This window comes from Nuphar pumila, chromosome 4 (genome assembly GCF_984573655.1).
Source record: "Nuphar pumila chromosome 4, dmNupPumi1.hap1.1, whole genome shotgun sequence".
Lineage (NCBI taxonomy): Eukaryota > Viridiplantae > Streptophyta > Magnoliopsida > Nymphaeales > Nymphaeaceae > Nuphar > Nuphar pumila.
In genome coordinates this window covers 56,849,359-56,861,917 of record NC_143252.1, presented here as the reverse complement: position 1 = coordinate 56,861,917, position 12,559 = coordinate 56,849,359, and the positions used below count along the sequence as shown (strand labels likewise).

General features: G+C 39.6%; 1 protein-coding gene across 3 annotated transcripts in view; it reads left to right on the top strand.

Annotated features, from left to right (window-relative positions):
* The first annotated feature begins 1,342 nt into the window (after positions 1-1,342).
* The window catches only part of LOC149840233 (UDP-galactose/UDP-glucose transporter 3-like), an 80,305-nt gene continuing 69,088 nt past the window's right edge, over positions 1,343-12,559 (top strand). For all 3 annotated transcript variants that reach the window (XM_090003084.1, XM_090003082.1, XM_090003083.1), the window contains exons 1-3: positions 1,343-1,577; positions 2,223-2,320; positions 2,431-2,561. In XM_090003084.1, coding sequence (XP_089859210.1) covers positions 1,474-1,577; positions 2,223-2,320; positions 2,431-2,561 — 333 coding nt within the window. In that variant the 5' untranslated portion in view covers positions 1,343-1,473. The remainder of the gene's footprint in view (positions 1,578-2,222; positions 2,321-2,430; positions 2,562-12,559) is intronic.

Sequence of the window (12,559 nt, the reverse complement as noted above, 5' to 3'; positions counted from 1 at the left end):
GGGAAAGGGTACTTAAGTCTTTGCAAACAAACCCAACTCTGATGCTAAGTGATGACGACACACATGGAGAAACGAGCCCCACATGCTTACATATGTGGCGCTCATTTAGACCCGAGAACATTTACCTGCGTGTTCCGGGGGGGAACATATAACCTGCTTCGTGCGTTCAAGAGCGAAGCCAACAAAGAATGAGAACAATAATTTACAAGATGCCGCCCAACTTATCAGCTATTTGGAAAAAGCCGCCTAACATTTTAATAGTTGTAATTAACCACTTGAATATATAGTTTATGTTCCAAGCACACACTTGGTTTTATATTCATTCCTTAAACTCTGCTTAGTCAAATAAAGTGACAAAAATGCACTCGTTGCTGATTTGTTTCACAAAAAGCCATGAGACGACACAAGATAAGTTGTCCTAAAAAAAAAAAAAAACTAAAAATGTCAGTTTAAACCACAAAATGATTATTTGTATTCAAATAAATTAATCTGTTGAATTCAATAACCCAAACATTAGATGTTTTTCGTAAGTAACTGACAGGTCGGGTGACTTTTCTTAAATTACTTAATTAAATGGATCCACAAGGTGAATCGAATAGGTTATAAATTTGGATACGTTAAACGTAGGGAGCTAATCTGATTCAAATTGGAGCAAGTGGTCTCTCTGGCCCAAGTTGGGTCCCTCTTCCAATTTGCTTTTGTGAATACCTGGACCCCTAAACAATGTGGTCCTAGAATCTGGATCTAACGTAAATATGGGTCTCAGGTCTAGTCGATCATGAATTGGTCCGGCCAACTGATAACTCTTCGTTTAAGCTTTAATGTATTTTTTTTTTCAGAAAATCAAGACGTTGTCTCACAGTGACACGCCATCTAGAGTTTTGTATATCTTGGATGGCACGAGTGCTGTAACATGCGGCACGACTTCGACTTGTGTGAATATTTAAAATATTTTAAATGATATTTTAATAAAAATTAGGTTTCGTAGATTAAAATGCCAAAAATGATTTTTATTTATTTAAATGTGTAGAACTCGTGTGTCAATGTCGAGCCGCGTGTCCGTCCTCGTACCAGTATCTTTGTGACGTGTTGAAGACGATGCTGGGTCAACTGGTCAAGTGAATTAACGAAAGAGAGGAACAAAAAAAAAAAACGGTTAGCCTCACAGAACGCGCCATGAACTGGGCCCACGGCAAGATCTAGCGTGTATCGACCAATAGCAGTGGAGCTTTGCTGTTAATATCCAATAGTAGCTTCCCACGTGGAATCGACAAAAGCGCCCGCGCCTACTATTTAAACATCGAGAGGAAGTTGCCCTTTCTGGAAGTTGCCCTTTCTGGCGATCCATCGCGTCTCTCTCTCTCTCTCTCTCGCGCGCGCTCCCGCTGCTTCTCTTTCTCTTTCGTTTTTCTTCTTTCTCTCGAGTTTGGGAGCTCCCGCAAACCACCACAGCACAGGCGTGCTCTCGTCGTCATGGAGGGGCGAGGTGGCGGGCTCGGCCGCGTTCTGCTGCTAGGCTTCTGCGTCGCCGGCATCTGGTCCGCCTACATCACGCAAGGCGTCCTTCAGGAAACACTGTGATTCCCTTTCTCTATCCTTTTCCCAGTTTCTTCCTTCCGTTCTTACGTTAAAGGGGGTTTAGGTCTCTTAACGATTTTCAATCGGATCTCATCACATGCTCAAATACGATCTCGCTCCACGGGTCCGAATTTTCCTTATTCACGTGATCGTCAGAAAGCTGTCGATCCCGGTGTTTGAGTTAGCATTTTTGGTTCGTTCATTTCTGGTCTGGATGGTTTTTCCTTTGGTGGCACCAGCTTATCCAGAAAAAGGGGATAATCGTGTAAACTGCATTTTGGAGTAAAATGTGTTCTTCTCGACTTACCTCGTCTTCTTGGATAAGTGGTTGCATCCAAGCACAAACTTTAAGGTAGTATCCCTTGTGAATTTGCATTTCACAAACAGGACTTTTTTTTTTCTTTTTAATTGCCCTCCTGTGCCTTTGATTCGTCTTAGTGCATATTAATTGCTAAATCAATTGCTTCAATTCGAAATTCATGGTTTGAGATTTTTTTTCATATTTTCCTGGTGATATGTGGTTGTATTTACCAATTTTTATGTTGATTGTATTGGTTCCTAAAGAGTTCGTTTATTTTGCTGGTGAGACATGTCCTGCGGTATAGTTTTTTTTCTAATTTGTTTACTTTTCCTCTCTCCTCTAGATCTACCAAGCGTTTTGGTCCTGATGACAAACGATTTGAATACCTCTCTTTCTTAAATCTTGCACAAGCTGTCGTTTGTTTCATCTGGTCATCGATAAGTAAGCGTCCTTGACTTCTAAATCTGTGCCAACCTTGCTTGATTTTTTTTGTAAGAGTTTAACCTTACTTCTCTCTTTCTCTGATTTGTCTTTGGTTTCTTCTTCAAAAGTGATAAATCTCTGGTCCCCTAGAAGTACTGGGGGCGCTCCATGGTGGAGTTACTGGAGTGCTAGTATCACTAACACTATTGGTCCAGCAATGGGAATTGAAGCATTGAAGTACATCAGTTATCCTGCACAGGTGTACTACTGTTCTTGTGTTTATTTCTCTCAAACTTGGAAAATAATAAGAAACCTTGCTGATTATGCCTTTCTGGTTAATTGTTGACATTGAATAAATATGTGGCACTCTGATGAATGTGCCAAATTATTTTTGCATCTCAATGCTTCAACGTGGCACTTGTAGATGTGTAGGCCAAATTCAGGCTATGAAAAGATATGCCTTTTGACTAAAAAGTATTCATGCTGAAGGCAGCCTTAGAAAACATTCTAAGAGTAACTGATGCATGCTTTTTGTTGCTCTTGCCGCTGCTTGATGGATTTTCAGGTGCTTGTTTGGTCTACTGCCAGAAAGGGAGAGATATGTTTAATTTACCAATAGTTGAGAAAATTAGAAAGGGTGTTGTAAGCACTCGTATTCCAAAACTGCTTCTCACTTCATGCAATAGATGAGGAATTAGTCAAAAGGCATGTATAGTTCACTCCGGCTCATGAGTTCAATGTCTCTTTGCCTACGCCATTATCTTTGTCTGTCCAATCTTAGAGATGTAGACCTTATGCTAAGGATGACGTAATTTCTAGAGTGGGTCCACCAGTAATTTCTCAAATTGTATAGAAACATAACCTTGAAAACCTATGTCATTAAGATACGTGGACACCTATGTCACATGGGTGCAGGTGCGGCGGGGGCAAAAATGTAAAAAATTATACATATATATATATATATTATATATATATATAATTTTGAAGTTTTAACCGTTAACATTGTTATAATTTAACAATTAACATTGCCATAATATCATTCATCATGCATGCAATATAGCAAATTAACAATTCTACAATTTCATTCTACATCACAAAAACTAACACCGCAATTAAATCAACCTAAATATCAATTAAATAAATAAAGCATAAAAAAACTAAATTACATACAAAAGTATATCCTACAATGCATATGATGATGAAGTAATGAATCTTAATAATTTCCTGTTTCATCATCAAATGCATCATAAGAAGGTAGACTGAGCTCAGATAAATCCATATTTGTCATGTTGAAATCATGCTTTTCCTTGAAGTCACACTCTTTTAGGTTTACATTCCAAAATTTGGATGTTTCTTGTCTGCGTTACAAACCTAATTTAAAAATGTTAAATACAATACAAGTATATTTAAATGAAAAATTAAGAAATAATCAAATAACTAAGAGAGCAAATTAGTACATGTATTCATCATTGGTTAGCGAAAGTAGTCGAAGATTTGAATGAACATGTACTAAATCCTTTGCACGCTTGCTGGTGAGTTTGTTTCTCTTTATGTTGTGGATTTGAGAATATGTACTCCAATTTATTTCACAACAAGATGAACTAGTAGGCTGCTATAACAATCTTAATGCAAGACGTTGAAGAAGAGGTGTTTTTGATCCAAATGTTGACCACCATATGATAAGATCTATATTATTCTCCTCTCTCGTGAGTAATGCCTGTCCATATAATCTTGAAGATAAAAATTTTCAAACTCTTGTGTGACTTGATTTAGAAGATATGCTTCGGGAAAAAGTCTTGTCATACACATATTTCTATGTCTTGATAGCTCTGGGTCTAAATTTGGAGGGACACGACCAATACCACCTGCCTGCAAACTTTTTTGCATAATATTTTGGATTAAGAGAATGTGCCATGCAATGCAAATGAGTGTTGCTCTTATCCCATCTTCTGACTAAAATTGAATGAGTATGGTTAAAAAATTCTGAATCATCCAATGCAGGATTTTTTTCTTCATGCTTGAAAACTACAACTTGTATTTTTTCAATCATATTATCCCACATTTCATAAACTCTGTGAAGCATGAGCTCATCCTTATTAACTTCTCTCAACATTTCCCAAATAGGTTGCGTAAATTGAAGGAAGTATACCACTATGTCCCAAAACTCATCATCAATAATGAATTTCTTAATTTCTTGAGCCTTGACATCATCATCAGCACGATAGAATGTCCAATTTTCAACATGCTAACCAAAACATTCTTCACTTTTTTAATCCTCTTCACCATAACAATGATGGACACAAATCGTGTTTCGGCGACTTTCAACAATTTCAGGTCAGAATGCATATTAAATATAACATTAGCATGATGGTGGTTAACAACAAAATTCCTAATGCTTTTGACATTTCTTTCTAAATCTTCAATCTATGAGAATAAAACATATGCTTGTGAATTTTCTTTTTCTTTGGGGTTGCAGATGCTCTTTAGGGTCAGATTTAAGCTGTGTGATACACAGGAAGTCCAAAAAATATGAGGGTACTCACTCTTCAAACTCAACGTTGCACTTTTACAAACTGGAGCGTTGTCTGTAATGATTTGTACTACTTTCTGATCACCCGCTTCTTTTATGACTTCTATAAACAACCCCTTTAAATACTCTGCATTTTTATATTCCCTAGATGCTTTCAAGAATATTGGGCCGCTAAGCGAACAAACAATGAAATTGATCAGTGGACGCCTTTGAATATCCGTCCATTTATCATAAACAATAGAAACTCCATTTTGCTCCCATGAATCTTTTTTAATCTCCAACAACCTCTTCACATTTGCCCTCTCTTTTGCAAAAAGTGTGGTTCATAGTTTTTCTGAGCTTAGAGGCACATAGCCACTCAAATTACAATTTGCCAAAGATGTTACTAAATTCTTCCAATAAGGATTTCTAGCCGCATTAAATGGGAGCGAACTAGAATAAAAATACCTCCCTACTTTTCTATCCATATCCTCCCTTCCATATGTATTGAATGCTGATTGTATTGTTCCTCTACCTTCTACATTGATTTTTTTTTTCAGCATCTTCTTGGTGGCTTCCAAATGACATACTAATTGCGCAAAAAACACTCATTGTCTTTCTCTTCTCATATTCTTTTTGTATTTTCTTGTATTGTCTTCGCATTGCTTCGCCAACTTTTCTGTATCCTGAAATGCTATGTCATGATATCTTCAACAAATGAGCCTTCACTCTTGTGTAAGACCCAACAAAATCTCTTTCACAGAGCTTGCATCAAAATCTATTGTTTCCACCACCTTCTTCTCTTATTTTTGCAAGCTTATCTACATGTACCCATAGTGTCCCCACATCATCACTCCCACCATAACTATCAGCAAAACTAGCAGCAGAACTCACATGTGGGGATGAGGATGATGCAAGTCCTTTCCTTTTATCCATCGTTTTTGTCATGAAAACACAACAAAATTATATTAAAATCAATTATGCACACAATCAAGATTCAAGATTTATAATATTGCGTGCAAAGTCAATAACATATACAATAAGTTTAAAAAATATAGTAGTAGTACGTATAAATTAATATCGAAAGGTACGTAGTCGAAGCCGACCCCAACCCAACTAGAACGACAAACAAAAGGCCAAGGGTGGGCTTGGTTGTCAGATTGAGCCCGACCCTGACTCGCAAAAAAAGGCCGATGGGTGCGCTCGGTCAGTCAGGCTGAGCCCAGCTCCCAGCTCACAAAGGAGGGTTGAGGGGTAGGCTCGGTCTGTCAGGCCGAGTCCAGCTCCTGGCTCGTCCAGGGAAAACGAGGAGGAGCGGGGGAAGGGTTGGGGCCTCGCCTCACCCCTGACTGTCGAAAAAACAAGGAGTAGGGAGGAGCTCACCCCTCCCCTGCAGAAACAAGGAAGCAGGGAGGGGCTCGACCCCTCCCCTGAAATCAGAGGCAGCAGGGAGGGTGGAGCCCGACCCTGGCTCGCAAAAGAAGGCCGAGGGGTGCGCTCGGTCAGTCAGGCTAAGCCCAGCTCCCAACTCACAAAGGAAGGTTGAGGGGTAGGCTCGGTCTGTCAGGCCGAGCCAAACTCCCGACTTGTCTAGGGAAAACAAGGAGGAGGGGGGGGGGGGGAAGGGTTGGGGCCTTGCCCCACCCTTGACTGTCAGAAAAACAGGGAGCAAGGAGGAGCTCACCCCCCCTCCCCTGCGAAAACAGGGAAGCAAGGAGGGGCTCAACCCCTCCCCTAAAATCAGAGGGAGCAGGGAGGGGGGCTCGGCCCCTCCCCTAAAATCAGAGCCCCTCCCGCCGGACAACATGGGGGAGGGGCAAAGGCCCCTGCCGATAAGTTACAGGCAGACGGCAGGGGGGGGGGGGGAAGGGTTGGGGCCTTGCCCCACCCTTGACTGTCAGAAAAACAGGGAGCAAGGAGGAGCTCACCCCCCCCTCCCCTGCGAAAACAGGGAAGCAAGGAGGGGCTCAACCCCTCCCCTAAAATCAGAGGGAGCAGGGAGGGGGGCTCGGCCCCTCCCCTAAAATCAGAGGGAGCAGGGAGGGGGGCTCGGCCCCTCCCCTAAAATCAGAGCCCCTCCCGCCGGACAACATGGGGGAGGGGCAAAGGCCCCTGCCGATAAGTTACAGGCAGACGGCAGGGGGGTAACTTTCGCCGGACTGCCGAAAAATCAAGGGGCAGGGGCAAAAAGCCTCTACTGATAGGTCAAATACAAACAACAGGGGGCGTCGCCCCCCGCCAACTTGTCAGAAATAGAAGATAAGAAGAAGAAGAAGAAGAAGAAGGAAGGGGACGAGGGAGAGGTTACCTGAGAGGAGCGTGCCCGTCGTCGGGGTTGCGGGTGGGGTTGACGCCGACGATCGCCGGAGGTCCGCGACGAAGGAGAGGAGGAGGTGGCATCGGGCTCCCCTATGAGACGTCAAGAGGAGAGGAGGCAAGCGAGAGAGCAGAGGAGTGCGGGAGCGGAGAGGATTAGGGCAAAAAAATTTGCCCTAATCCTCTCTTCGCAGCCCATTTCATCAGTCATTTTTTTAAAGTCCAAAAATTGGACCAAAATGACCCTGTGTGCATTGACCGCACCCAGGGTCAGGTTGACCACACCGGGTGCCGCACCCGCACCTGCGTCGTGTCACGTCGACGCGGGTGCGGCACCTGGTTTGCCGAATCCCTGTGACTTAGGTGGACACGAGCACATGTGAAATCTTTTTCAGAATTGGATACAAGGACAAATTTTTTTAATTTCTAAATCAATATTTTTTTGATATTCTAATATTTAAAAAATCTTTTACATTGAAATGTTATTATAAGTAATAAAGTTTATTAAAACTATTAAAATAATGGCCATATGAATCCGTCTCTGAATCAGCATGTTTGCTGATGTCACCAGGACAACACAACAAAAATGGTGTGTCCCTTCGACATAGTTGAAAACTGCTAGAAGGACATAGTTGGTTGACTAGGAGACTTTAGGCCAAAGAAAAAATATGTGCAAGGTCTTTAAGGTTTCACTAGCCTTTCTCTTTTGGTTATTTGACTTGTAGATGTACCTCAGGAGATCCAAGGCTGTGAAAATTTCCCCTAGTAGGTATCAATTTCGATCTTGTATACTAGGTTTGATCAAACACAAAAGGGAAAAGTTTCATGTGATCCTCCTCTTTCCTTTTCAATCAGCATATTAGCTCTCCTGCATTTCCTATTACAAAATGCTTAAGGCTAATATTTCTATTATATAAATTAAATATCAAACTAGTAAGTCAACGAAATGCTAAGAGTATACCTCCTTCGTGCCTAATAGAAATAAATTGATCAATACTGCCTTGCAATAGTCACATATTAAAACTCCGAGATGAAAACAACTTGTTTCCTACTTGAGTCCGTTGATGGAGATGGCTTTTCAATTAAAATTTCACTGAATCCAATTCAGCATAGAAGAACAATGCACATTGAAATAGATCAACACTTCATCCAAAACAAAATAGAAAATGGTGAGATTGAAGCAAAATTCATTGGGACAAAAGAACAGGTGGCTGATCTATTCACAAAAGGCCTGAGCAATCATTGTTTTTGGTTTCTAAAAAGCAAGTTGTCCATGATTTTAACCATGTACAACTTGAGGGAGGGTGTTGAAATGTGACATGTTTATATTTTGGATCCAGATCTGTTGGAATGTGATCCAGATCTGGATTCACATTAAGATTTGCTGTGAACCACGTTTCCTTTGTATTATTTTATCTGTCCTTTGTATTGTTTTATTTGTCCAGTTTACCCCTTATCATTTAATAGTTGTATTTTATTGTTTGGGGATAATATTGTATTTTCTGATGTAACAGTTATAGAAAGCATATCAATATAATGAGGAAACCCACACACGTCTGATGCATTGACATCTCTGGGTATTCTGCTGCAACCCTCTTCTCTCTTTCTCTCTCCTACCCACGATTCTGGTGGATGATCTTGTTATCACAGTTTTCTGCGACTAGCAAGGGATGAAACCATGAAAGTGAGACCATGGTTGAAGGGTTTATATAAAAAATGTCACTTTCATTCGACAAAGCAGTGACATTTCTTTAGCTTTGTATTGGACCAAAACTGCTCTCACACTCTCTCATGTGATAAGAAAGAAAATTTATGTGAGAAGAAGCGTTTTAGTTGCACTCACTTGAATTTTAGATAACGCCAAGTAGATGACAAGTTGTCTCTACCTTTCATGCATAAATCTTTTACAAAATTTAAAATAAATAAACCTGGCCAGCCATGTCTGAAAGTCTCTTTCTCGCTCACATGCATATGCACACCTATGTTACTGTTAAAACATATGTAATAATACATCTATATATATATAAATATAGATGTATATTCACCATAATACCCGATAGGGGTATTATGGTCTTTTCACAAGTACCCAATAGGGGTACTTGTTTTATTTCTTTTATTTCACTGTTTTTTATTTTTTGTTTTTTAATTTTTAAATGTATTTTTGGATACCGAAAAGGGGCCCCACAATGGAGTCGTTGGGCCCCCCCAACGGTTGTGACCGTTGGGGGCTCCCAACGACTCTATTGGGAGCCCCTTTGGTCTCCTTTTCTTATAAATAGGGGGAACCCCCCTTGTATGTGTATTGCTCTTGAGAGCTCCTCTTCAATAATAGTGATATTATTTTTCATGTGTGTAGCCTTTTTATAAGGCCTTTCGTATATCCCTTAGTGAATTTCCTCTCTTATGCTTGTTGCATTTGTCCTTGTGGGACATAGTGAATGTTTTAGCATTCTTGGATTCTTCCGCATATTTCATTACATGGTATCAGAGCCATACGATCTTCTAAGGTAAAATCGTGTATCTCTCTACTTCCTTTTTTTTCTCACACCTCCATTTTGTTGCAATGGAAGTCAAGATCGATCTATCATTCAAGCTCAATGGAAAAAATTACATGATGTGGGCATCCGCAATGAAGAATAATCTCAAAGGTAAAAAGCTTTGGGGTTATGTAATGGGAACCGTTCCGGAACCCCAACTTATGCTCACAAAGATGGAAGAAGATCAAGAGAAAGCACTTGAAGGCGATGCTCGTCTCAAGGCTATTGAAGATTATCATCACCAAATGGAAGATTGGGAGAGCAACCATGCAAAAATCCTAGCATGGTTTATGAATAATGTTGAACTTAAGGTATGTGCAAATATTGCAAAATTCCGCCGGGCAAATGAAGCTTGGTTTTTTATGAAGGGTATGTTTACCCAAAAGGATCTTGCAAGAGCTTATTTTTTGCAAGAAAAAGTGAGAACTACAAAACAAGGTGACATGAGCATACAAGACTATTATAGTGCTCTAAATCCTTTGTGGGATGAATTGGCTCTTTTAGAGCCTAAATGGGTGTCTATGGAGGATGTGGTACTAAGACAAAAACAAATGGAACAAGATAGATTGTTTCAATTTTTATTTGGGCTTCGTCCCGAATTTGAACAAGTTAGATCCTCACTTCTCCATAGATCTACGTTTCCTCCCTTAGAAGAGGCTATTGCCGAGATTACTCAAGAAGAGACTAGGCATAATATGGGTAAAAAGCATTGATGAAGTTCTTGCCGTATCTAAACCCGACAATCATGTCAAAACAGACAAACCACCTCATTTTGGTAAGCAAGGGAGTGGTGGAAGAAAAATGATTATATGTCATCATTGTTATGAGCTGGGGCATATTAAACCCGTTTGCCCAAAGCTAAATGGAGCATTCAAGCCAGGTGACTTTCGTTGAAGAATCATCCACCAAAGAAGATGACGGCAAGAACGGGGATCTCAAAGATACTCTTGGACAAATTTCTTTGGCTCTCCAACAAATTCTAAAGGCTACTTCTTCCACCTCCGGTGCCGCCATTGCCTCATCATCACCTCCCGGTACGTACTCTTGGATTTTAGATTCCGGAGCTTCTTTCCACATGACTCCTCGTGAAAATGCATTAACCAATGTGCACACCAATTCAAAAATATCTTGTGTCTCTACGGCCGATGGAACTTTTCTCAAAATAAATGGTGTTGGAACTCTTGATTCTAAAAATGTTCAAAATTTCCTTGTTCCAAAAGTTAGAATAGTTCCAAAATTAAATCTTAACCTCTTTTCCGTTTCTCAAATAGCCGACCATGGATGTGAAATATCTTTCTCATCCCAAGGGTGCTTTGTGCAGGATCTCCGGTCCGGGAAGCGGATTGGGCAAGGCCATAGGAAGGGAGGCCTTTATTTTATGGATAACTTAATGCTTCCAAATACCTCATTTTGTACTTATGTCCAAGACAAAAATATTGAAACTTGGCATAAAAGGCTTGGACATCCAAGTTACTCTAAAATGTATCTTTTTCCTTTTGGACACAAGTTTTGTAAAGAAAAAGATATCAATTGCAAAGATTGCATTTTTGGAAAAATGAAGTCTACTCCTTTTCCTATTAGAACCTTTGTGACAATAAGACCTTTTGAATTGGTGCATTCCGATGTTTGGGGACCATCTCCGGTTCTATCCAAAGGTGGTTATTCATATTATGTTACTTTTATTGATGATTATACTAGATATGTATGGATTTATTTTCTTAACTTTAAATCAGAAGTTTTTAACTTCTTTAAAGAATTTCATGCAAAAGTTCAAAATCAATTTCAAAGTCAAATATCCATTCTTAGATCCGATTCGGGTGGAGAGTACTTATCAAATGATTTTCAATCATATCTAAAACATGGCATTTGTCATAAAAAATCTTGTCCAAGAACTCCTCAACAAAATGTTCTAGCGGAAAGAAAACATAGACATATTTTGGAAACCACTAGATCCTTACTCATTTCTAAAAATATTCCTAAAAGTTTTTGGGCCGAAGCCGTGTTAACCTCCACCTATTTAATCAATAGGATGCCATCTTCAAAATTGAACAATATCTCTCCTTATGAAAAACTTTTCAATATGACACCCGACTACAATCGTCTTCGTATTTTTGGGTGTAAATGCTTTGTTCTTTTACATAAAAGAGATAAATTGTCACCTAAAGCAATAAAATGTGTATTTTTAGGATATGGTGAAAATCAAAAGGGCTATAGATGCTTTGACCATAAAAACAATAAATTATTTGTCTCCAAAGATGTGACTTTTTTAGAAGATGAAAAAGGATTTGAAATATTGGAAAAACCAAATGAAATTGATTATATGTTTATCAATGATCTTTTAGAAGATTCAAATGATGACTCTTTGAGTCATCCGGAAGTTTAGAAAATACTCATGATTCTCATGATAATGATGTATCACCAACTAATGGTGACAATCTCCAAGTTTACACTCGGCGTGAGGAAGCCCAACCTATTAGTGCTTTAGAAAAATTCTTGCGGCTTAATGAACCCCTAGAAGAAACCTCTCTTAGGCGTTCTTCTAGAACATCAATTCCACCTAATAGGTTTGTCTCATATGAAACTCTCTCACCTAACTATAGAGCTTGTCTAATAGCCTTGCATTCTTACTATGAACCTTCCCATTATAATCAAGCAAAAAATATACCTCATTGGGTTGAAGCAATGAAAGTTGAACTAGATGCTTTAAATAAGGCTAAAACTTGGGAAATAGTTCTTCTTCCTCCAAATAAGAAAGCTATAGGATGTCGATGGGTCTACAAAGTCAAAACTAAAAGTGATGGTTCCCTAGAACGTTATAAAGCTAGATTAGTTGCTAAGGGATACTCACAAGAGTATGACATCGATTATGAGGAGACTTTTGCTCACGTGGCTCGC